Raw genomic sequence first — 27042 nt, 5'->3', positions numbered from 1 at the left:
GTGATTACATTAAAAAGTGTTACAGTTCAAAGTTTGTGAGCTAGTGGGTTGACTGGTAGTAAATTACCATCAAATTTATAAAGAACCAGATACCAAGTTTAAATTTAAAATAACAGTTACTCCTACACTACGCAACAGATCAAGAGGAAATTTAGAAATTGTAGATCAGAAGATTGCAACTGTCCTTGATGCTTGCAAACAGTGGCGGAATTGGACCGACTCTGGACGTCGGCGACATTAGAATTGTGAGGCCCCCTTTATAATCCAGTTGTAAAAGTAAATGAGTTACATTCACTTTTATCACAAAGCATGATTGAAAGTTTTATTGCTAATTAAATTAAAATAAACACAAATTAAAATAAATGAATTTTCCTCAATTTAGCTTCACTCAATTTTTCATAATTTGCTCCAGCTGCTATTTTTGCTTCAGTTTAAAGAATTTCGAATGGAGATAGTCTCTCTTGGATCATCATACTTTTCTAGTACGTCTTAATCAATTTTAAACTTGAGAAGCTTCTTTCCGTCGAAGCTATACTGACTGGAACTGTGAACATGAATCTGGTTACTATATAAACATTCGGAAATATTTCGAATTTTGTTAATGCCATTATCAAATCAAATTGTTCAAATTATTTATTAAGTGGTTAGAATCCACAGTCGGTAACTTTTTTCGAAGCCCCTGTGGGCGCGAGGCCGTCGGCGGTCGTCGACATCGCTGACGTCAAGCAACGCCACTGCTTGCAAAATTATTGATCGCAATACTATTCGTCTCATTGTCGCCAAAATTAAATCGTTAGAACATGATCAAAATCCTGTTTTTGTACGGAAATTTCCATTAAATAAAGAAAGACTTGTTCATTTGTATAATTGAAGTAGAAATTTTTATTAAATTAAAATGTTGCATATATACAGTTTGAGAAATACATACACAAATATTTAGATGTAAAACATAAATTTCAAAAACATAAATTCTTCAATAATTAATATATAAGGATTTGTATAATAAAATTAATAATTATTAAAATTTTTATTAATAATAGTTGTACTTATAGTTAGGATAATGGGCATAGGAAATATATAAAAGCAAACTTGTAGGATAAAGCACATTCTATTAATCTTTTATGGAAGTTATAGATAAATATTTTCCCATAATGAGAAAGTATTAACTGTTACAAATGCGTTGCTTCCAATTATCGTAATAGTAATGTTTTTATTTTGGAATTGACACGCAAACAACTGCTACCAAATATACATATTAGGGGCTATAATGTCAGCGTCAGATGTTGCTTACTTATTAATTATGACTCGACTAGCAGTGAACGTTCGTTGGTTTGTTTGTTAGTGGGAGAGGTATGAAATTAAAACATACAAGATCCTGGGAAAATTTCATTCAAGCACGACTCCTTACGCATATTTGTTTAAATATAAGCTACGCAATCAAATAGAGACACACATACCTTCGTCCATAATAGAGTTTAGTAGCACCAATGCGATGCGTATCAATACCTGCAAAATTGCGCTACGAAAGTACATAAAGTTCATCAGTTGAAAACCCCACTTGCTGCTTCTGCTCTCCTACTATCTTAGGTATTTCTCGCTTATAGTTTAACTAATGAAGACTTTATCAATGCAGAATATAGTTTTAAATATAAGTATTTTTAATACGATTTTAGGTATTCTAAATTTTCTTAAACTTCGTCAAGTGTTAATATCCTTAGTAAAATACTGCTTTAGGATTTACCATTAAAATTAAAATAGTCCTTTCTTCTTTTTCTCTTTTTTGCCATCGACATTATCGCTGCTGCTATTCGCACCCAAGCTACGTCTTTTTAGTTCTTCCAGCGTGATATGATTAACTTCTTCCCATTCTTTCTTTTCTCGATCAAATTCACGCCTCTTCTCATCTAACTCACGTATCTGTAATTCCAGCGCTTTTTTGCGCTCTTCATGACGTCGTGTTAGCTCCAATTCGGAATCCTTTAATTTCTGCATTTTTTCTTTAACTTTCATATCGAATACTTGTTCCATTTCAGCTTCCATTTTTTTCATTTTAAGTTCGTGTTCACGTTTCTCTTCTTCCATTTGAGTCAAAGGATTTTTGTTGGACAAACGTGCCTTACCATCAACGAGTCCCAACTCTGACAGTTTACGGCAGCGATAGTTTTCATAATGAACGTTATTCGTGACATCTTTGAGGTCTTGTAGATGTGTGCGAATGACCATGTTTCTAAGTGCAATGAAATCGCAATGTGTCAAATTTTCCACTTCAACTAAACCCCAAGGATATCGTCGGCCTCTTACCTTTTTGCCATCGACTTCAATAATGGTATTTGCACCTACAACTGCAAATGGTACACGATTGCGTAATGTTTGTGTTGTTTTGACTTCTTCTGCTGCATCTTCAATCGTAGACGGAAAATCATAAATTTTTATCTTATGCTGTGCGATTTCATTAAGTATCTGTTTTTTAAACAAATGTACCTCATCGGGTGTGAGAGTGTCCGCTTTTCCAATGACTGGTACTAAATTAACTTTATCTGATAAACTCTGCATGCAAGCAATATCTAACGGCCTTAACCCATGGCCAGAAGGAGCAATAAAATAAAGACAACAGTGTACACGATTATCCGGAATTTGCGTTCGGTGCACACGCGATTCTGCAGTTAAGTACTCTTCATATTTGTTGTCTACATACTCAAGTATTGGTACCCAACAATCAGTGTTATCAACTGCATCCCCAAAACCAGGAGTATCTACTACTGTTAAAGTTAGATTCACACCATTTTCTTTGAGTAACACCTTTGTTGCTTCTACAGCCACTGTTTTCTTCTTGCGTAGCGAAGGTCCTGGATACTGTTCATTATTATAGATGTCCGAGAGAAACATTGAATTTATTAATGTTGATTTACCAAGACCACTGGCACCTACTACCATCAATGAAAATTCAAAACCACGCTTCACAGCTTTGCGATACACTTGATTTGGCAAATTGGCAAACCCCACATATCCAGCTATCTCCATTGGCTTGTTACGTGCTGGTAGAGGTGGCTTTTGCTTCTGTTGTTGATTTTGGTTTTCTTTTTCCTGCAGTTCGGTTGTTAATTTATTTGAATCTCCGGCACTGCCGTTCGAGGCAATCGAATTTAAAGATCCATCGATATGACTTTTGCTTAAATTTGGTGGCTGCTGTGGCAGTGACGGCAGTTGCTGCTTATCTCTTAATGCTAATTGTGCCAGTGTACTAGGCAAGGATGATATTGCACCATTCACTGCATTTGTTCTAGGACTCTGCATTGTATTCTTTTGATTTACTGATTTATTAATGAGTGTTAATTATTGCTTATATTTATATTTATTTTGCACTTAATTCCTGATTTTTCGCTACTTTGTCACACCTATTTTTCGCTTTCTGTTTTACTTTTTGTACTTCAATTTGTGTCAACAAAATATTGTATTGAGCAAAACATTTATCAATTATTATTCACCAACAGTTTGCAAGAATGAGACACACGCGACTGATTCCAGCGTTCCATATTTTTCAATACATATGTGAGAGCAGGCTAAAAATAGTGCTCTTGCACTCAATTTATGGATTCATAAAAATTATTATCGCTCTTATTAAGCACTGCCAGTTGCATTTTCTACAACATTTTTAAAATGCAATAATTTTTTTAAAAAACAATCAGAATTATTAAAATCTCAAAAAACAATATTAAGTATTTTAACATAACGCTATTTTCCGTTTTTGTGCAATCTTTCAGTTTTATCGTCATTATTTAGTTTAATATAATATAGTAAGAACTTTTATATATATATATGCACTGATTCTGAGCTTCACATTTGGCAGGATCCGAGTTTGATTCCTGGTACTTGCAGTCTCAAAAATAATTGTTTACGAATAATTAAATACAAGAATTATTTTCAAGACCACTGATGATGGGTATTTGGCAATACTCGAAACAGCTGTATGGTCAGCCAAAAATTCAATTAATTAAAATAATATAAAAAATAAAATTTTTGTTGTTGTATTTTACTACTGTTCGAAAAAACCTCTTTATGAAATATAACAAGTTTGCTGTCAAAAATAATAGTCACTTTCGTCTGGAAAATTTGACGTTAAATTACAACTTTTATATATGTATGAAATATTTTTGTGGTCAATATTATTATACATGCACAGTATATGCAATGAACGTTTTAAAATAAAATGTTTCAAAACTTCTAAACGATAAAAATATCAATTCATTTTTAAATTAATGCTGACAAGTATACAGTACTATTACCGTAAAATACACATGCACAATTAATAAGAATAATAATACAATATTTATTATGTCAATTAAAGTGATGTTATATGATTATAAAGAAATAGTTTCATATACACATATGTTAAAATAATTTACCATCATATTCCATAGAATTGTTTAATAAACATGTAGGTTAAAATTAAATTGCAAAACTTTCTTAAAAGAAATATGAGTTAATATGTATTATAGATAATTATTGATAATATAACATAGTTATATAGATTTAATAATGCATGGATGCTTATTAATAACGTATAATATTTAAAAAAATCATCAAGCTATATAAACACAAACAAAATATAATCATACATCAATATTTAATAGAATTATTGTTATGTATATTTATTATTTGAGTTGGCAATGTTAAAATAAATTGCCGCAAAGACTAATATGCGCTCATTTTGAATTTGTCCTCATTTTCTCTATGTGATAGGAATTATAATAAGCAAATATTAAAAATAATGCAATATGACATAAACTTGGCACAACATAGTATACAGGTTCACAATGTGGATAAGAAAACATTAAATGCGATTAAAAACAATTGCAATAACAACAACGATAGTGTTTCACACATTTTCTGCATAATGTGCAATATAAACCTAATGCTTTAAATGTGTTTTCTTTGCGCATGACTCACATTCTCCCACGTCGTGAGTGGGGAATAAACATGTGCCCAGAAATAAATGCAGTATAAGTCATGGATATATCTACATACAAATGTACGGTTTGCTTCCGACTGTTAAGAGTTCCGAATCATACACCATAACATATCTTAAGTAAATAAATACTTGTAATACAGACATGTTTTCCATATCTAATAAAAATTTAATATTGTTATTTGATAAAAAATGATTAATCAGAATATTTTCGAGACAATAAGTACCAGCAATATTTATTTAATATATTTAACATTTACAATTTTACGGACCGATATTTAAACGACCAATGTCATATTAAGTAGTAAAAAAAGTTGATCTGAATTTGCGATTTTTCCAAAATTTGTAGTCAAATTGTGACGCCTGAAAAAGTGGAATCGCACCGAAAAATGATATATACTTACTTATGACACCTTCTGAAATATTGTATCTTGTTATTGAAATTAGATTTAACACAGTTATTTCATGAACTGTGAAACTTCTCATACGATGTCATTTGATTACATATCTGTAGTCTATGGATTAGGATTTTTGTTTGACCTTCTTTAAAGGTATATCAGTTTGTTATAATAAATAATCATAACATCAATCATTATGTTCAATTATTAATTAATAATAGTGATTCCAGAAGAAGCAGTCGAGTGTACGTACCAGATCCACTCGTCAATAAAAACGACCAAGCGCAGCTCACCACTCTCAACAGGTACTATATCAGCAAATCTCCAGGAGCTATAAGAACAATTGCCAAATTATATCATATGAGTTTTGTTTTAATGTGAGAATCTGAAATCGGATTCCTTAAAATAATTTAATTTTATTGAAACAAGTTTAATTTTTATTAAATTAGTTTAGTTCAATTTTGATCAAATAAACTGTTTTATTCACTGAAACTCTTACACATAAGCCAGCAATAATATATGAATTCAATTTAAATCCAAATTTTAAAATTTTCAAATCAAATTAGAACTAGGTGTTTAGTAAGTACATTTAAGTATTCCCGTAATATTGAGTTTTAATATTCTAAAATCGTCAATAAATAACATGAGCTCATTTGGGTAGAAACAAGGAGTACTACTCTTATGTTCTAAACCCATGCAAATTAAAATTAGAAACCATACATTAACTTAATTTTTATAATGAAATTCTAATAGAATCTTTATTTTTAGTAAAAAGTTTTCTAAAATATGCTATAAAATAAATCTGAGACTTATACTGCTGCTAATGTAGGATTGGTCTCTATGTATCAGTTATGAGTATGGTTTTAATGTATTATACTTTTAATTATTAAATATAATGTAAGTAATGTATATATGACTTTTTCCTCATAGAAGCATCTATATATTTATATTGTATGATAAAACAAAAAAAAAAAAAAGTCAATAATAAATAAAAAAACCAATTTATTTCAAATACAATGCTGTTACTTCGAATGGATTAAATCTGGGTTGTCGAGACCAGATGCAATCGCGAGCCAATACAAATCGCTATACAGATTAGAGGGCCGTAGAAACAAATACATACGTTCATAATCGTTTTCAACAAAAATATAAATTAAATTTAGTTTTATAAATTTATCAATTTAAATTTATTTATTTGGTATACTAAAAAAATAAATTAATGTAGTTTTATCAATATATCAAAAGAAAATTTTCGTGGTGTGGTAGATTAAAAACATCCCAGCGGGACTTTCAGTGCTGAAGTAAACAATTGATTCAGCGCTGAATGGTAATGTCTTGCGCTGATTATTCATGGGAAACTCCTAATTACTTTAACACATGCATGTCATTGAGGACAAGCGCTGAATCGTTCGATTACCTTTTCAAATTTGTAATTAACATATCATCGCTGACATGTTAGCTTACCTTTTCAAATTTGTAATGCAACATATCAGGGATGTATGTTTATTTATCTTTTCAATTGATTTTTAAATAAAATACTAAACATTTTTTGGATGAATTATATTTTATTTTTATGTTTTATAAAATTAAAATATTCATATTTACATAAAATAATATTATAACAAAATTCTCTCAAAAAAAATTTAAAATTCTGAAATAGTAGACATGATCTGAAATATGATATGACTGTGTTAATAACCCAAAATTTTTATTTTTTAGACTACTAACATAAAACATTGAGTTACCAATAGAACTTGACTCAATTCGAATATCCTAGGGACGTCAATGTTTGTTGTTTTTATCAGAATCGAATCCTTTAAAATCATTTGGTATATATGGTCCAAAATTATTAAAATTAAGTTTAAAACTGAATCATATAAAGCTAATTTACTTTTTTTACTTTTAAATAATAGATCTAATTGTTATTTTCATCGGTTAACTGAAGAAATGAAGAACATTTGAAAATCATGACGAGATTCTACTTTGAAATCAGAAGAAATTTCTAAATTTAATTTTGTCCACTGTTCTCTGTTGATTCATTATATAATTTATATATAATTTTATTTTTAATCGTTTAATACGAAAGTATTTTTTTTATTAAATTTTAACAATTTTCGCGTTAGTTCCATGTAATTATATCGACAATTTTTATTGGAATTTTACTCCTAATGGTAAACGATGAAACGTTAGTCTATCTTGAGATATTTATTAAATAGATATACAAATTTTCATTTAATTTTTGTTTTAATAGTATTAAATATCCTTTTGTTTATATTTCAGAAACAAAAAATTGCAAAATATAATGATAAACACAATTGATTCATATCAAGGCCATGAACGAGATTTTATCATTATATCGAATGCACGTACAGTTGGAATAGGATTCCTATCAAGTTATTAACGTTTAAACGTAGCTTTGACTCGTGCAAAGCGATGCCTCTTATTATGTGGAAACTTTTCTGATTTAGAGGTAAGAAATAAGTATTTCTGAAATAATATATTATTTATTTATAAAAATTTATTTAAAACAGTCGGTACCAGTATGGAAATGTTTATTGGATAATGCACGAGAACGGAAGGTGTATTTCGAACTAAACGCATTTTCTGCGGAAAATATTGAAACTAATGTAATTGACAAAATTAGAATTTCTGAGCCAAAAAAAAAAAATGACAATATAAAAAAAAAATAGTTAAAATTAATTTATTTTTCATAAGTAAATGTTTGTATTTACAATAGACAAAAATTCAGTTTACATCATTTACATCAATAATAAGAAACGTTTTTGTGTGTATGTATTACTAGTGCTAATTACTACGTATAAATTAAATTTATAAATTTATATCAGTTCTTATTTATCCTAAGGTATAACAATTTGCATATTCTTTATATAGCTTGATTAATTTAAAAATGTATTTTCTAAGAAGCATGTTTAACATATATTTAATTCATTTTTTTTAAATCATTGTTGGAAAAAATAATATTTATTATATATTAATGTTAATGAGTTCTATAAACAAATACGTTACTATTCTGCCTTTGCATTAGCAATCAATAGTGTTATTGATCAATACTGTTCACTTATATCAGATAATTAGCTGACATAGAGTGCTTTCAATAATACTTCATATTCATTTTAAACATTTTAAATATTGAAACTATTATTAATTTATAAATAAATAAAGTTGCTTCTAAGAACTTTTAAACTTTCACAAATTTATGAGATTATGTGATGCGTTTAAATATTTATCACAGTTTTATACACTGTTTAATTTTATATAATAATAGTATATATCTTTATATCAATTTATATTCTTGTATAATAATGCAGAATAAATAAATCTGTGATATATTTTGTATTAATATAGTTGAGTAATATATAAGTATATATAATAATTACATAAAGAATTTTGATTATTTTTCTTTTAATATTTTTCAATGAAAATATTGTTAATATGTTATGATTATTTAAAGCTATTATAATGAATAAATTGTGAAAACGAAATTTAATCAATTATAATGCAGAGAATATTAATTAACGTTTGAAATATTATATTAAATGAATAAAAAATTAAATATGTAATATAAAAAATGCTCGTTTGTACTTTTATAAAACAATATGTTTTTTTATATAATAACTTGACACTAGATGTTAATTACTAGATATTAATTACTGTACAGACTATATATTTATATTAAACATAATAATCATTATATCATTATAAATTTTGAACGAATTATATGAATAAAAATAATTATGAGAATAAGTTCATCAATTCTTTTAGTAAAAATAAAAGTATTTTATTTTATAATATATCATATAAGTTGCCTTATATCCTTCAACGATAAAAAAAAATATATATTATATATATAATATAATAATATAATATTCTTGTATTTATTATTATGTTGAGGCTAGTTGAGTCAGTACACTTGAGCACTTTTACTCTCTATTAACTGCGAGGTTTGTTCATAAACGTCTTGATTGATTTTTTTTATGACTTCATCAGACTAGGCATTAATTAATCTTAGATCTGCACACCTTCCCGAGAAGCCTGTAACCATTCTGAGATTTGATAACGCGGTATTGATAAGTATGTCAGTTTTCGTAAATTTTAGGGTCCCTGAGAATGTCATTTGTCCTAATCTACCATGGTACCTTGAATATTCTCCTAATACTCTAATAATACTTTTGATTTCAAATTATATTTTGATTTGGATTTTTAATTTATTAAAAAATTTTAAAATATTAATAAGCAACTAATGAACAAACTTTTTATTTCGCCTGTAAAAACATAAAAGTATTCCAATATTAATATTAAACCACCACTAAACATAAAATACAATAAACTTAATTCCAATTAAAAATAAATTTATTATTTTAATTGCCAAATATTTTCAATAATAATTTTGTTAATAAAAGGGGTAACTCGTCAATTTTTTTAAAAAATTTTTATTTGAATATATTAATATTTTCATATACATTATATCTATATTTATTTTTTTAATTTATTATTTAATTTTATATTTTATTATTTTTATTTATTTTATAGTTTGATATATTTATTTATTATTAATTTATTATTTTAAGTTTATATATATTTATTTTAATACTTATTTTGATTTTTATGTTTAATATAAATATATATATAGACAAATTTATAGTGTTTATGTTTTTTAAATATATAATTGTAACAGGTTTATTGAGTTTCCAGTCTGTTATGTAAATAATAAAATTTCAGTTAAATATTTAAATATTTTTAAATAAATGAAGTATAATTTTAACCTAATGTTCTATTTAAATACAATAAAAATGAATACTAATATAAAATTAGTCGAAATTATTTTTGAAATTTAAATGTTTGTTTAATTAAATTATCAAACTTTTTTGTAATTTATTTAAATATCATAAAAATTTATCAATTTATCAATTTATTATTTTGTCTTTGTTTTAAATTGAATGTTTTAGTTCACTATAAAGGTATGTCATGTATTGCCAAATAATTAAAATAAGTGCTCAATGACATTTCTTTGGTTTATATAATTTGATTCATATAGCATTTATAAACCACGATTGACAGGTCGCGAGGTGAGTGGGTTTGTTAAATTTGTAAAAATTGTTTAGTACATACTATTGTGTACTGTTTTAAACTCATGTCAATTTCTACCACCATCATAGCTGTGGTAAGTCTATGTATGTTTAATTGAATGTATAGAGGATGCTGCATCTGTGTGAAGAACTATTAGTTCACGCTTGTATGCGACCTCACCAATATTGACTCCATTGCTATAGGTATCGATGAAACATGATCCGACGAATTCATCTAGGAGGGAAGGATCCAGTGAACATTATGCCATTGGGTGACTTTCTGTATGGCATACAAGAATATATTGTTTAAACAGTATACAATTTCTTACAAGTATATAGCCTACAAAGTCTTATAGTGTATGAAACAACAAATTATAGAAATACTTATATGTACATATAATTACTTATTAATTTATAATAGTGATGATCAAAGTGTCGGAGGGATCAGAAGGTATGTATACACACATAGTTTGTAAATAAAACAATACCTATACCTTACACAATACCCTACAAAACCTATATGTATGTTTAACACCAGAATACTTTAATATTTAGATTTTATTAATATTAATTTATGGAGAGAGTTTAGAATCAGGGTTCGTATTTGCTCACTCATGAGCAGCTCAGGCTCATGAGCAAAAGCCAATTCTTATGTGAGCCCGAAATTGACTCATGAGCGTGAGCCCAAAATTGGCTCATATTGAAGAGCTGCTCACCAGCGTGAGCCTTCAAGTTGCTCATATTGTAAGCTGCTCATGAGGTCTCACGAGCCGAGAGCTCACGAGCTCAACTGTTTGATAAAAAGCGATTTATTAGTTTATTTGCTTTATTTATTTTTATAAACGTTATATGTGAAAATATTTAATTTGAAATTAATTTAGCTTATTATTATTTATATTAAAACAATATAATGAAATAATAATTTGAATTTGAAAAACAAATTTATAAAATATTATTATTTTCCACAAATAAACAATACAAATATATTTATTGTTTATTTTAAGAACTTTGATTATTTCCATATTATAGTTAGTTCAAGATTATTAATATTTTAAATCTTTTTTAATGTCATGATTTCACAAAAAAATATAATAATAAAATTTTAAGTTGGGCGCATGAGATCTCATGAGTCGCAGCTCATACTTTTGCTCACGAGCGTGAGCCCATTTATAACTTAATGGCGGCTCTTGCTCGTGAGCGTGAGCTCTGTGGTTGGGCTCGCTCGTGAGCGTGAGCCATCGTATGAAAAGAGTCGGCTCATGACCCGTGAGCCGAATGAGCCAAAATGAGCCGCTCATGGGTACGCAAATACGAACTCTGTTTAGAATAGAAACTATAAAATATATTAAAAAATATTAAACAAACGTTTAATTTTAACAAAAAGGTGATCTGTAGCCGGATATAAGTAGCAAAAAAATACTCGTAAATTACGACAGAAAAAATGTGAAGCAACAACAATGCTCTTAAAATTTGCGGTTAGGTTTTACTTGCAAAAAATCTTAGGTCTTAAGTTTTAATGCAGCCAAATTCAAAAATCAGTCTATTGTGAATATTCACTGGACATATGTGGCAAATTTCAGTCATTCGTTAAAATCATATGAGCATTTCATTAACTAATGAATTCAAATGCATGAATAAATAAATTAACTTAAATATATAATATAAAAATGGCTATAATTGCTCTTCTAATATTTATATTGTTTACTTTTATTAAAATTAATTAATTTTTAGTGTATAATGTTTATATTTTATATTTTACACAACAAAAAAGTGATGTTAAAAGTTAAAAGTGATGTCAATTTGTGTCAAACAGACTTAATGCTATTTTTTTACAACTCTGAAAGAAAAAATTATAGTTAGTACAAAATTTTATGGAATATTTTATGGTTTTTGTTTAATTTTTACAGTGTATTGCAGTAAATTTGATTGCATTATCTGCGCAGAATTATTTTCTTTGTGTGTGTCTTATGTGTATAATATTTTTCAGTCTCAATTTTACATTGACTGCAATCACGTCGCTTTGCAACGCAAGATTTTATAATAAGAATTTTTAAAATAAGATATTAATTTGAATTGAGTATATAATAATAAATACAAAAATGTCGAAAGTGCCATTTGTTTTAAGCTTTGATTCGCCTACTTACTACAATCACGACATTTTTCCCAATAACATGTATCGCCGTCTGCATGAACGAGTACATCATCCTTTGGATATGTACACTTTGGGCTTAATGGCACGCCTTGGTGTACATCAGCATCATAAAAAGAATAATGGGGATTTAGCAACTATTCACGTAAATGAGAATAAAAAAGATTTCGAAATCCATTTGGACGTTGGACTTTTTCAACCAGAAGACTTATCAGTTAAATTAGTTAATGATTTTATTGTTGTCGAAGGAAATCATGAAGAAAAAGAAGATGAGCATGGTCACGTAAGCAGACATTTCGTACGACGTTATGCGCTTCCAAAGGATTGTGATGCTGATAAAATTGTGTCGACTATGTCAGTCGATGGTGTATTAACTGTGCGTGTACCAAAACTACAGGACACTACAACTACTGAACGTATTATACAAATACAACAAACTGGTCCATCAGATCTATTCATAAAAAATAATGGTGAAAAGGAAAATTAAATTAAATCTAATTTATATAAGCATGCATTTAATATTCATTAATTAATTTAGATGATACGCATATATATATATATATATATATATAATTTCAAATTTATATATCTATTGACTGATACTATACATTTTTTAAAAATTAATCCAATGCATTTAATATTATATGAACTGAAGTAAAACTCTAAATTTTTAAAAATACTTTTATTCGCTTATAAAATTTTTAAATATATAATAAAGATATCATAAAATATTCATTGTATGAACTTTGTGTTTTTATTACAAATTTTACGTTTCCTCCTGTAAAGGACTACCGCGACCTGTATTTATAAGGTCAGGACGTAATTGTCAACTTAGTTTTATTTGAATGTCATAGTCCGACGGTTACATTCAATAGCATATACCTGGCTAAGCACCATCGTTTTTTTAATAACTGTTGAAGAAGACAACTTGATGTGGACGTGTACCACATCAAATGTTCAATTCTTTATTTTGTATAATTTCGTTTCTTAAATACCAGGGACAGAAAATAACAGTTTTTTCAAAAGTTTTTAAGAAAATAAGCAGCAACAAAAAATTATCTAAACTCATATTTAAGTATATAGTTATCATTCTAACAACTTTAATCCTTAATATTATGCATGCTTTTTATATATGAACGTTTTAAAATAAAACTCAAAAAATAATAATTAAATTTGCTTTATATTATACTCATCAAAAATAACTTCTACATTCTGCTTTTTATTTTAAAACGCACAAATAACTATAACGTCTGTTTCACATGCTACTCATAGTAAAACACAAGTAAAGTACAAACTGAGAGCATAACACAAATAAAGTGTCAATTTACGCTCTTTACACAAATTTTCATGGAACAACTTTGTGTAAAATCTGGTGAGAACACCAGTCCCGCGCAAATAAACAATACAAAAATTTAAATTCGAACTAAAACAACTGATTCACACATTATCCAGTAAAGTCTGTGTAACATTTTCAAATTTCGACAGGGATGTTACACAATTTCAGAAGCTGTCATTTTCTTACCAGACTTTACATAAAGCTGTTATATGAAAATCTATGTAAAGAGCGTAATTTGGCACGCTCTCAATTTGTACTTCACTTGTGTTTTACTTAAGTTTAAGGGCAGCTCGTGGAACAGACCTATTATTATGCCGTGAGAACAACTGCTTAAAAGTGTAGTGGTTTGTTATGTTGGGTTTTATTTCGAATTGAACACTCCGTATTGGTAATGGATAGGTTTATTTATTTCTTATACTTAGTTATTATAAAATATTCTTAAAGTTAAGATTTGTGTTTTTACGTTTTATTCACGTGCTGCTTTGTCTTTTTCCAAACTACTACTGGCGGGAACTGCGGATATTGTTGTCTCCTTTGTGCCTTGTTGACAGTTCTTTTTATTATATTTTTTGGTGCTGCCACAGTACTCCCCCCTAAGTGATGGAGTCACTAAATTTGGTTGGAAAGCGAACGTTGCGTCCTGATTTTGTCAGGTTAGCTGTTGTATTTGGTCGCACAGACTGGTCGCCATTAACGTTGTTTGGAGTGTGGTATACCATTGATTTGTTGTGGATGTCAATGTCTGTATCGGGACATATGAAAGCAGCTTTAAGACGATCTATGCTAACTGTTTGTTCTTTGTTTTCGATCAGTATTCTAAACGTCTTGTCATTTCGCTCTAGTATTTGGTAAGGACCATCGTAAGGTTGCGTCAATGGTGGTTTTACCTTGTCATTTCGTATAAATACATGCGTGGCTGAGCTTAGAGCCGGTTGAATGTGGTAGCCTCGGTCTATATGATGCGATACCAACGTTGCCTTGACGCTCTGCATTTGTTCTCTTAGCTTGGTTATGAAATCGTGTTGATTTATATTTCTGTGGCTAGGGTTGCTTACTATTTCGCCCGGTAAACGTAGAGTTTGGCCATATAGCATTTCAGCAGCAGAAGCTCCAATATCTGGTTTAAAAGTCGTGCGTAGACCTAACAATACTATTGGTAAAACTTCTGTCCAAGAAGTTGTTTGGTGGCACATTAAGGCTGCTTTTAATGTGCGGTGAAATCGTTCCACCATTCCGTTACTTTGAGGATGGTAACTCGTAGTTCGTAAGTGTTTGCAACCGATAACTTCAGCTAGTTGGTTGAACAATGAAGATTCAAATTGTTTTCCTTGGTCTGTTGTGATACGTAAGGGTACGCCAAAACGTGCGATCCATTGAGTAATCAGTGCGTTTGCGATGGTTTCCGTTGTTTGATCTGGGATCGGAATTGCTTCTGGCCATCGGCTGAAACGGTCGATGATGGTTAATATATATGTGCAGTTGTTTGATGGTGGTAGCGGGCCGACGATGTCTATGTTTATATGTTCAAATCTGTGTTCAGCGAGTTCATATTGACAAATAGGTGAACGGTTGTGACGTTGCACTTTAGAACGTTGGCATGGGATACATTGTCGGGTCCAGTTTCTGATATCAGCATTTATAGAAGGCCAGAAAAATTTTTCAGCTATCATTTTTGTTGTGCCCCGAATGCTGGGATGAGACAACCCATGCGTAGCTTTAAAGATATGTAGCCGGTATTTCTGCGGAATGTAAGGACGAATTCGCCCAGTTGAAACTTCGCAATAAATTTTATCTGATATTGTTGGTAAAGATAAAAGTTTGATTTCGATGGAATTGTTGTTTTTGATATCTTGTAGTTGTGGGCAACATCGTTGTAATCCAATTATACAATCGTAGTCGATTTTTGGGATGCTAATACTATCTATCCGCGAGAGAAAATCTGCTGGGATGTTGTCTCTTCCGCTGACATGAACGATATTCGTTGTAAATTGACCTATATAATCAAGCTGTCGGACTTGACGTGGTGAAGCCTTGTCGGACTTTTGCTGGAATGCGAACGTGAGTGGCTTGTGGTCAGTTATTAATACGAATTCACGACCTTCTAACATATGTCGAAAATGTTTTATGCCCTGATATGCGGCTAACAACTCACGATCGTATGTGCTGTATCGTTTTTGTGTATCTATTAATCGTTTAGAGAAAAAACCGAGTGGTTGGAACGTGCTGTCTGTCACTTGATGAAGAACTGCGCCGAGAGCTTTATCCGAGGCGTCTACTTGTAATGCAAGCGTAGCAGTTTTTGACGGATGAACAAGTAGTGTCGAGTTTGTTAGTTCATCTTTACATTTTTGGAAGATTGTTTTGTTCACTTCGGTCCAGCATAACGGTGTGTTGTCGTTCTTCTTGTTTCCTTTTATCATTTGTTGTAGTGCAGTTTGAGAATCTACAGCGTTTGGTACGAACCTGCGATAAAAGTTAAGTAATGCTAGAAATCTTCTTAATTCTTTTGTTTTTGTTGGAAGCGGGTACTCGCTGATGCTCTTCACTCGATCTGGTAGAGGTTGAATGCCCTTTTCACTGATGAGATAACCAAGAAATTTTACTGTGTTTTGAGCAAAAACGCATTTTGATACGTTTATTATTAAACCATGTTTTTTGAATCGTTCGAATACTTGTTGCAAGTGTTGCCTGTGCTCTTCCTCGTTTGCTGATGCAATAATGACGTTGTCAATATAGGCAAAGGCGAATTCGAGATCTCGTAATACTTCGTGAATGAAGCGTTGAAATGTTTGACCTGCATTGCAAAGTCCGAATGTCATGTTAGTAAATTCAAATAATCCAAATGGAGTTATGATCGCCGTTTTTGGAATATCCCCCGGTTCAACTGGTATCTGGTGATATGCCTTAATCAGGTCGATGGTTGAAAAAACTTTTTGGTTATATAGCATGTGTGCAAAATCATGTATGTGAGGAACTGGGTAACGATCTGGGATGGTGATTGCATTTAAGCGACGGTAATCTCCGCAAGGTCTCCAACTACCGTCTGGTTTTTTTACCATATGTAAGGGGCTAGCCCAATTGCTGCTTGATGGACGGCATATTCCGGCTGTGACTAAGTTTTGGAATTCTTCTTTTGCTGCTGCTAGCTTGTCTGGAGGTAACCTACGTGGTCTCTCACATATTGGTGGACCTTTTGTTAATATGTGGTGAGTGACTTTGGTCACCTGGCGATTTGTCGGTGTTGGTTTAGTGATGTCGATGTATTCTTTTAGTAGATCTGCAATTTTGCAAGATGTGTTCACAGTTGATATTTTTTGCGCATTTACCTTACGTTCGCTTGCGGCTGAGAAAATCTTTGTTGATGTGTCGATCAATCGTTTCATTTTTATGTCTACTATTAATCCGAAATGATTTAAAAAATCTGCACCGATGATTGAAGTGTTTACATCTGCGATAATAAATGGCCATGTGAAATTTCTTCGTAAGGCAAGAGCTAGAGTTATCTCTATTTCTCCAAATGTTTTGATCATAGAACCATTTGCTGCGTAGAGTATTCTTTCGTTCTTATTGTTTGTATTTGAATTTTTTTGTTTGGCGGCAATAAGTGAAACATCTGCACCCGTGTCAATTAGGAAGGATTTTTTTGTCTTATTGTCATAGACGAACAGTCTTGTAGATGTTTCGTTTACAACTTCCTCTGCCGCCGTAGACGAAGTCGGTTTTAGTTTTTTGTGCCATATGTGCATGGCTGCTTGCAATTTTTTGCATTTGACCCATATGTTCTATGATACCAACAATTTGTACTGGTCTTTTCTTCACTATCATCATGACATTGCCGGTTTCTGGATGTTGAACGTGAACGTTGATTTGTTCTTGAGCGGTGTTCGGTTGATAATTTCGAGACCATTTTCGTCAGTCTGGTCACTTCTCGTTGAAGTTGTTCGATTTGTGCATCACGTTGAATATGAGCTGCTGCAGGGACGTTAGCTGCATTGACGTAAGTTCCTTGCATTGTTGAGTTTATACGGATTGTTTCGGTTATGTTGTCTGCCAATTCCGCCATCTTAGGTAGTTCCACTTGAATTGTGGCTAGACATGTCTGTACTTCTACAGGAAGACGTTGTAACCATAACCCTTTCAGTAATTGTTCGTCTTGTTTGCTTCCACTAATACGTTGCAATTCGCTTAAAAGATGGGATGGCTTTTTATCCCCAAGCTGTAAACCACTAACTAATTTTTGTATGCGTTTTTGTTCACTATCCGCAAAGTTTTTTATTATTGCTTGCTTGATAGCTTCGTACTTCTGAGCTGCTGGTGGATTCTGTATTGTGTTATAAATTTGTTCTAACAGCGATCCATCCAATGCTGCGATAACTGTGCCAAACTTTTGAGTATCGCCCTTTATGTTGTTGACTTGGAACCAGTAGTCCAACTGAATAAACCAAAGGTCAATGTTGTTTTTTATTAATGTTGGCATCGGCAGCTTTATTGCAGTGATTGTTGCGTTTTCGTTGATTGGGTTAGTGTCTTCGGTTATCTTTTGCTCTTGAGTAGCCATTTTTTATATTCGGCGTCGGCTTGGTCACCAATGTAGTGGTTTGTTATGTTGGGTTTTATTTCGAATTGAACACTCCGTATTGGTAATGGATAAGTTTATTTATTTCTTATACTTAGTTATTATAAAATATTCTTAAAGTTAAGATTTGTGTTTTTACGTTTTATTCACGTGCTGCTTTGTCTTTTTCCAAACTACTACTGGCGGGAACTGCGGATATTGTTGTCTCCTTTGTGCCTTGTTGACAGTTCTTTTTATTATATTTTTTGGTGCTGCCACAAAAGTAATCGTTACCAAATACTCTAAAGAGTAACAAATGCAATCAAAACTCTGTATTCGTTACTCCGGTATTATATGGATTTACAAATATGGATATATTTAATTTAATATAATTAAACAAGTTTTATAAGTAAAATACTTTATAATTTGAATTTAAAGTCATTTAATAATAATTTTAAATTCATGCTAAATAGAAATTTTATTTGTTTACTAATGCTTCATAAATTCCTTGTCATTGTGATTCTTTTGGCATCGATGCTACTATAAGCTGCTGGATTATTTAATTTTCATGTGCATATTGAAGACGCATAAAAGGTATTTTTCGATTTTACTTCAATTTTACTCAAAGAAATTCTTCAAGTAAAATTCAAGTAAATTCTGTTGAGTACAAAATCACAAGGAAAATTGCCTTAATTTCATTGAAACGAAGGCTCAAATTAAGAGACATTTCAAATACAACTATGCGTAAGATAAATTTTCAGCAAAAAATAAGTTGAGATAACGAAAAAATGACCTTTTTTTCTTAAATGTCAGTGACAGTTGACTTTAATAAAATCGGGAAATTTTTAAATTTAAATATAGAGAAAAAACTGTAACTGTTATTATTTTAATATAGACTAAAAAATGATAATTCACATATCTCAAATTCGCTAAAGCTAATAAAAATACTAAATGCCATCCTTTATAGTTATAATAATCAACAATCCCAGATACAAATTATGTTTCGAGCATGCAATTTTTAACATTTGATTCTAAACAAAAAACAAACAATTTTCTTAATTTGGAGCAGTATGAACACTTTCCAATTTAACTTCATTTCATTTTGACGAAATTAAGGAAATTCTGCTAGCTGAACATAGTATAAAGAAATAAAAAAATAAAGTAATAATGAAGAAATATAGGTAAATCCGCTACTATTAAAATTATAACGATTATTTTATACTTATGTATGTTGAAAATAATGATAATAGAGAGTGTTATCTAATACGAAACAAAATTAAACATACTCAGCGACCAAGCACTACGTGTAACACCCACTTAGGAAGTTTTTTCACATTAATTTTTAGAGCTTAGCGAACAGCAAAATAAAAGAATAAACAAAAAGCATTTTCAAAAAAATTTTTAAGGTTAACTAAATATAAGAAATATTTTCAAAAAGACTACTGATGATGGCTACTCTACAAAACTTAAAATAGCTGTATGGTCAGCCAAAAATTCAATTAATTAAATATGATAGCATTTTGCTATATTTCACTAATCTTCAAAAATCTGTTTTGAATTTTTTTTAAATCGGAAAGATATGATAGTATTAATATCTGATATATTCAAAGTCAATTTTTATCTTATAACTAGCTGACCCGGCGAACGTTGTTTCCCCTTCCAATTGATTTTCCTGGCGTTCGTTGCGTTGCTCTTGACTTTCATTAGCACGTGTAATTGTATCCTGGTTTCTTACATCTTCATTGTTTTCTGCCGATCTATTTAACCGTCGCGACGGTTCTGGAGTAATTGTGAATTCCGAGTCCGTCGACCAATATTTCCTCCTTGTCCACGAAGACGTGGCATTGTTTTTTGTACGATATTTATATCTTTATATATATAATTCTTCTTTTTTGTGTGTCGAATTTTTGAATTCGCTGGATTTACCAGGAATACCACCACATAACTTAAGATTAAAAATTGGCTCACCTATAATTATGCTGCGGAATTTAAATGCACTTAAGCTATGCAACGTCAGTTTTACAATATATTTTAGAGATTTTAAACTTTTTAAACAAATCAAAGTAAGCATGGATAAATTTTAAATTTTTAATATAAATGTATATGGATACCAAAATATAAAAAATTGATTAAAAACACATTATCCAGTGGGCCAAATTGTGAATCTAAACCTTCCTTGAATCCACTTGAACACACAAAAAAAATTTCATCAAAATCGGTTCAGCCGTTTAGGAGGAGTTCACTGTCAACACACGTACAGAAGAAATATATATATAAGATAATCGATTTTATCAATATCAGTCGTACAATCATGTTGCCGCAAAATAAAAATTTATTATTTCAATAAATATTTTTAGCACTTTATTCGCACTAATGTATTTAAAGTTTTTTTTATTGTTAATTTAAAAATAATTATTTTTTCGAACAAGCTGGCACCTCTACAAAATAAATGTAAATAGTTTTGACAGAGCGGCTTGTGAAATCTCAGTTCAGATTACGTTATTTACATTGAGTCGGGTGCGTAGTTAAGAGTGCATCCAAATATTAAATGAAAATAAAGAATAACAAATATATAACAAATATTTTTGTGGTTTTAAAATAACAGCAATGGATAAACGATATTCGTCTTGGTTATTGGAAAACATTATTTTGGGTGAAGTTATCCGCCTGCACATAGGAGTAAATATGATTGGAAGAAACAACAGCTCACATATTCGTGTTAATTCAAATTTTGCATCCAGGAATCATGCCGAAATTATAGTTAGCGAGGATGAAAAAACTATAATTATAAGAGACCTAGTAAGTTAACTAAATTCTTTCCATTTTCTTTTCCTGCGGCATATTTATTGTGTATTTGGCAGTATTTATGTATGATAGTGAAGGATATGTCGAAAACATACTCATCCAGTTGTTCAAATCAAATCGTATCGTCTATGAAATTTTTACATAAAAAATGAATTTAATTATTGCTGTTTCAGCAAACCCGATTAACGTTAACAAACCAAGTAGTCATAATTCAATAAAAGAATTTTTGAACCTTGAATAACAGTATTATTTATGCAATAGCAGCAAATTCATATATGATAAATTGTAAGTTATTCGACACTCTTCTGTTGTAATATTTTCGAGTTTCCATGTAATATAGTATGAATTATTGCCTGCTCTATATTTGGTCTGTTGAAGTGTAAAAACCTAAATACCTAATGTTAAGTTTCTAGTCTTAAATTTTACATATTTTTAAAATATTTTACACATGTTTTTTTCTATTTTGCCTATATTACTACTCAATATCAATGTTACTGCTACACTAGTATTTACAAATAAAGTGATTTTCTGACATACATACAACATATGTAAACTAATGACCTTCGTCTTAACGCATGTAAAATTATATAGATATAGTATGTATCAGAAAAATAAAATTTACAGGAATTTATGTTAAAAAAGTTGCCCTATTGTTGGGCAAGCTAGTATTGTTCATATTTGATTTTGCGAAGTATCTGAAGAACCCGATGAAACAAAGTCTCTGAAGTTGAAAATAAAATCGAATTTTTTGTGAATCTGGATACTATCAAATTTTTACATATATATTTTATATTATATTTTAAATTTTAATTAATATAAAAAAAAAAAAAGTAAAGTAAAGTTTTTATTTATCCAAAGTTTTTAATATCCGAATAATACTCGTATAATCAATGCATCACGTATATACTTCACTATAATAACTAATTTTACTGTAAAATTTATAACTATAAAAATAAAGTGTAGTAGACGACTTGTAATAAAATAAATAACGCATAAATTACGTTTCCTACCAGGTTATTTCCATGTCTATTTCTAAAAGATGCAATTCCAAGGGAATCATTACAGAATTGTTGTCTATTTATATTTTCTCACATTTATTTATTTATTTATTTGATTATTTATATTTTATCACTTATACTTATATATAGTTTTAATTGTGTAATTTTTATCTGTATATTTATTTCATTTATATTTGATCATATTTAATTATATATGGTTATAATTGTGCAATTTTATCTATTTATTCATGATATATGTATGTGTATTTATGGTCGTATAATTTTACTATCATGTAATAGTATTTAGGACGTGTGCGAGTTAGGCTAAGTTGATGCTAAACCAAATGGGAGATTTTTTAGGATTTTTTGCACTGCACACATTTTGCCATTTATCAACACGTATCGACACATCAATACATTATCGACACAACTTAGAATTTCCCTCATTTAGAACGCAACTTAGCCTAATTCGCACACGACCTTAGTTATATTTTTGTTATCATCTAATTATTATATATTTACATAGTTTATTTATATTACTAGATTTATTCATCTATTTATATAGATCATTATTATGTTTTCATTCTTTATTATTACCATTTAGTTAGTATTTGAATGTGATTTTTTTTCATGTAATTATTAATTAGTCACAATTTTTATTATTATTTAAATGTATTAAATATATATCTATTGCTCATGTAATTCAACAAAGTCTTTTATATATCATGTATTATATACTTATTAGTTTTGCGGATGTGGATAAAGTCTTTAGATAGATAATAGTCTGTAGGGCTAAGTATATATTTTTTTGTTTTCGCGTATAGCCGGTGACAAGCCTTCACCGTGTGCGTGTGAAGGGTATTGGCATTATGCAATACACCGTGGGCATGTAAGTGGATATAAAACCATGAAACTGACGAAGCTTCAGTTAGTAGATAATTGGAGATTTGGACACATGAATAACGTGATATAATGCAGTACAATGCAATACGTTGTGTGAACTATAACACTGCAACAATTAACTAGAAAATGACACGACTTTATACGTTTCGCATTTGTTGCTAGCAAGCGAATACTCAAGTAATGCATTGAATAGCGTTGGTATGACGTTAATGTGAGCCATTCACTGCACATCTCCGATGTTTACTTACCTACAATATATCTCCGAGCAATCAGCGAGTAAAAGAATCAGGAGAAGTAGTAAAGTATCAGATCTAAACTATTATTTAATGTAATTATCAAATGTAATAATTTAGCATACATATTACATAGATTTTATTATGTTTAGATTATATTTAGCGTATATCTTTATCCTCTCGCCTGAGAACGCCAGCAGTAAATACGAATCATGATTATCCGACATATTACATCACTCAATAAGTCGTGTGACGGACACACTGATGGCGCTGCCATTGCAATCCATATGATATTTATGAAGTAACAACCTTCAAAAGACTATGTGTAAAATTTCATGACATTTCGATTAGTCAGAAAAAACTGATAGCCATTTAAGTAAAGCTACTTTTGTTATTTTCAAAACAATTTCGTGTGTTAATTTATCATTGCTTCTTGATGAAAAAAAAAATTGTATAAGCTCATCAATGGCTTCAAAAGTGTTATCCGGAATCTGCTCCATTGAGAAAAACCATTTGTTATTGGTTTGCTGAAATTAAACGTGGTCGTACAGACACCGATGACAATGAATGATCTGGTCGTCCAATTGAGGTGGTTACTCCAGAAAACATCAAAAGTCCAGAAGTTGGTTATATCTGATCGTAAATTGAAATTGCGTGAGATAGCTGAGACCGTAAAGCTATCAGAAGGCAGTGTCTTTACAATTATGCATGAATATTTGAATATGTGAAAGCTCTTTTCAAAGTGGGTGCTGTTTTTTCTCACAGTCGATCAAAAACAACAACGTGTTGATGATTTAGAGCAGTGTTTGGCCATGTTTACACGTAATTAATCAGAATTTTTGCGTCGATATGTGACAATGGATAAAACATGAATCCATCACTTCACTCCGGAATCACACTTCGAATTGCGTCCTCATCCACCGATTAGTCTGGCTCCCAGCGACTATTGGCTCTTCGCTGATCTCAAAAAAATGCATGCCGATAAGAAATTCATCTCAAAAGAAGAAGTAATTGCTGAAACTGAAACCTATTTTGAGGTAAAAGACAAATCCTTCTACAAGCACGTCATCGAGAAGTTAGAGAAGCATTGGAATGATTGTATTGGTCTTGAAGGAGATCTTGAAGGATTTAATTTAATTTAAAGTTTATTTAAATTTAATTGAAGCTAAAAAATTTTTGATATACACTAGGATTAGATACCCTATTATTAAAAATGGGAAATTTAAATTTTAAAAATATATAATTATTATTTGATGCCCATTTATAATATATTATAAATATTAATATACTATATTTGTACTATATAAAATTTTTTAAATATTGCAATAAGTTTTTATAATATCATGCTTTGCAGAACTCTAGTAATGGTATCTATGTAAATCATAACTCAACAACCCGCGCAATATTGAAGAAAGGAGATTTAATTGGAGTGGGTGTTAGGATCAACTACAATATTGCCACTATAGAGCACCCTTTATTTGTGCTTAAGACAGCACCAATGAAATGTTACGTAGAAATGCAAGAAAATGTTGAACCTAAAAGTATATCATTAGAAAAAGCAAATAATTTAGACTCTTCATCAGTTTCAAAAAGTGAAACTGCTATCAATTTTAATATATTAAATATTCAACGTAATAACTCATCAAATGTTGTAACACCAATAACCACTGATGTTAGCATAAATGCTACAAAGCTTAATTCCTCAAATATTACACCGAAACCTGCTGATACAATGAATTGTATGGAAAAATCACCATCGTCCAATTTAAATATACTGAATGACGATCTTATCCTAATAAGCGAAGATGAAGAGCCCAATATTGCAGTCGTCAAAAATGATATTGCTTCTCCTAAAACCAATGGTAATACATTGTTAGCAGGACAGTGTATTGTTTTGCTTACTGAAGAGTCTTCATCAGAAGAAACAATGGATAAAGAAATTAAAAATGAAAAACTTGATGATAACAAATTTCAACTAGCGTCAATTGTCCCACAAAACAATATATCTGATAATAATGAATGTGGCAATAATAAAATTGCTCAACAAAATAATATGTCCGATAATAATGAATATGCTGAAAAAGAAGAAGAAGAGTTCATTTTAACTCAAAAAGCTATAGATGATATAAAAGCTGAATTCCTAACAGACGATTATAATAGTTTTGAAAATGATATAAATACAATTCCAGAAGCGTTGGATAATTCTTTAGGATATGAAAATTTCGATAGTGTGATAATTGATGACGACTATGATGCAGATCTTGAAGAAAAAGTTGAAATTTGGTCAAATAAATTATTATCTCAGAATGTTATGGAGCAAAGTCAAATATTTGAAGAAGATAACTGTGAAGAGCCAATAAGTACTGAAATAGAATGTGAATTTAAAAATACAACTCACCAAACACTTATTGATGAGATACTGTTTCCATTAAGGCAAAAGCTTGAGTCGCATAAAAAGAAAAAAGTTTTTAAAAAGAAAAAAAAATCGGGATATATATCCATTTCTTCTGATGATGAAAGTATAAAATCAAAAAAAAGAAAACAATCACTTAGTAAACGTACTAAAAGAAAGCGGGTTGTTGAAGACAAAGGAAAAATTGCAACTGAAACAAAAGAAGCAACTGAAAAACGTGCTAGACTAAATAGTACTGACGAAGATATTACACAAGTTTCAAATGAAACAAGAGAAACACAACAAAATCGTACTACTGAAAATAATATTACGGATGATCAATTATCTGTTTCAAATGATAACGAACACATTAAACCTAATAAAATAGAAGAAACACCTCAAAATCACACTAGAAGAAATACTATCACTGACGATAAAATATATAATAGCTCAAAAGATAATAAATTAGAAGAAATTGTAAAGAAAGTAGCTAAGAAAAATAATTCGTTTCTTGAAGTTATAAACCCTCCACATTTACCAATTCATAAGGGGAAGCATAGAGGCATCTCGGCGGCTACAGCTTCAACAACAGATTTTGGACAAATGTTAAAAAGTTGTGAAATAGATAATTTAACAAAAAAGAATAACGTAGAAAAGCGCAAAGCAATGCTCAAGGATATAGCAGAAAAATCAAAAGAAAAAAAAGAAAAATGCGAATCGGAGGACCAAAAGAAAAAAGAAGTAATGAAAGTGAAAAATACAAAAGTGAACCGTGGGGCGTTTCTTACAAATGATGTGCCCAAAACAATTTGTCGTAAAAAATCAGATGATAATTCAAAACTGGAGACATCAACGAATACGGCGTTAGCACAGTTAAAAAGACGGAATTCAATATGCGGATCATTAGCAGAAAGAAAAGAGAAGGTAGAAGCACGAGAAAAACGAACAACAAACAAAATAACATTTGCTTCAATGCAAAAGAACATAGTAGAATCTTTTGAAAATCAAAGAAGATTAGAACAAGTTTCTACTTTGCGTTCATGCTTGTTTAAAACTGTTCAAAAAACTGTTCGAAGAGTTCGTTTCGCAGAAGAGAGAAATGAAATATATTATATCGAACCTCGCATTGGAGCTACAAAAAAAGTAGATAAAAAAGATGCTGAACTGCAACCCTCATATAATGCCAGGAGAGATTACATGCGCCGACAATTTCCAAAAGT

General features: G+C 30.1%; 3 protein-coding genes across 3 annotated transcripts in view; 2 read left to right on the top strand and 1 right to left on the bottom strand.

The window, feature by feature from the left end:
• Positions 1-1336: 1336 nt before the first annotated feature.
• Positions 1337-3526, bottom strand: LOC119668626 (protein peanut). The gene has a single exon (XM_038078202.1). The coding sequence runs from the start codon at positions 3292-3294 to the stop codon at positions 1750-1752; it is 1545 nt and encodes a 514-aa protein (XP_037934130.1). The 5' UTR covers positions 3295-3526; the 3' UTR covers positions 1337-1749.
• Positions 3527-12442: 8916 nt separating this feature from the next.
• LOC119669928 (heat shock protein 67B3-like) lies at positions 12443-13098 on the top strand. The gene has a single exon (XM_038079982.1). It carries the CDS (start codon positions 12551-12553, stop codon positions 13085-13087), a length of 537 nt encoding a protein of 178 aa, XP_037935910.1. The 5' UTR covers positions 12443-12550; the 3' UTR covers positions 13088-13098.
• Positions 13099-21015: 7917 nt separating this feature from the next.
• LOC119681621 overlaps positions 21016-27042 on the top strand; it is a 6188-nt gene continuing 161 nt past the window's right edge. Inside the window, exons 1-2 of the mRNA XM_038094868.1 lie at positions 21016-21290; positions 24785-27040. Coding sequence (XP_037950796.1) covers positions 21099-21290; positions 24785-27040 — 2448 coding nt within the window. The 5' untranslated portion in view covers positions 21016-21098. The remainder of the gene's footprint in view (positions 21291-24784; positions 27041-27042) is intronic.

This window comes from Teleopsis dalmanni, chromosome 1, assembly GCF_002237135.1.
Source record: "Teleopsis dalmanni isolate 2A chromosome 1, ASM223713v2, whole genome shotgun sequence".
Taxonomy (NCBI): domain Eukaryota; kingdom Metazoa; phylum Arthropoda; class Insecta; order Diptera; family Diopsidae; genus Teleopsis; species Teleopsis dalmanni.
Note: the sequence above shows the minus strand (reverse complement) of the source record. Positions and strands in the feature narration are given on the sequence as shown.

Excerpts from the sequence above, each read along its gene's own strand:
- LOC119668626 (XM_038078202.1), bottom strand. The coding sequence starts at position 3,294 with ATGCAGAGTCCTAGAACAAATGCAGTGAATGGTGCAATATCATCCTTG.
- LOC119669928 (XM_038079982.1), top strand. The coding sequence starts at position 12,551 with ATGTCGAAAGTGCCATTTGTTTTAAGCTTTGATTCGCCTACTTACTAC.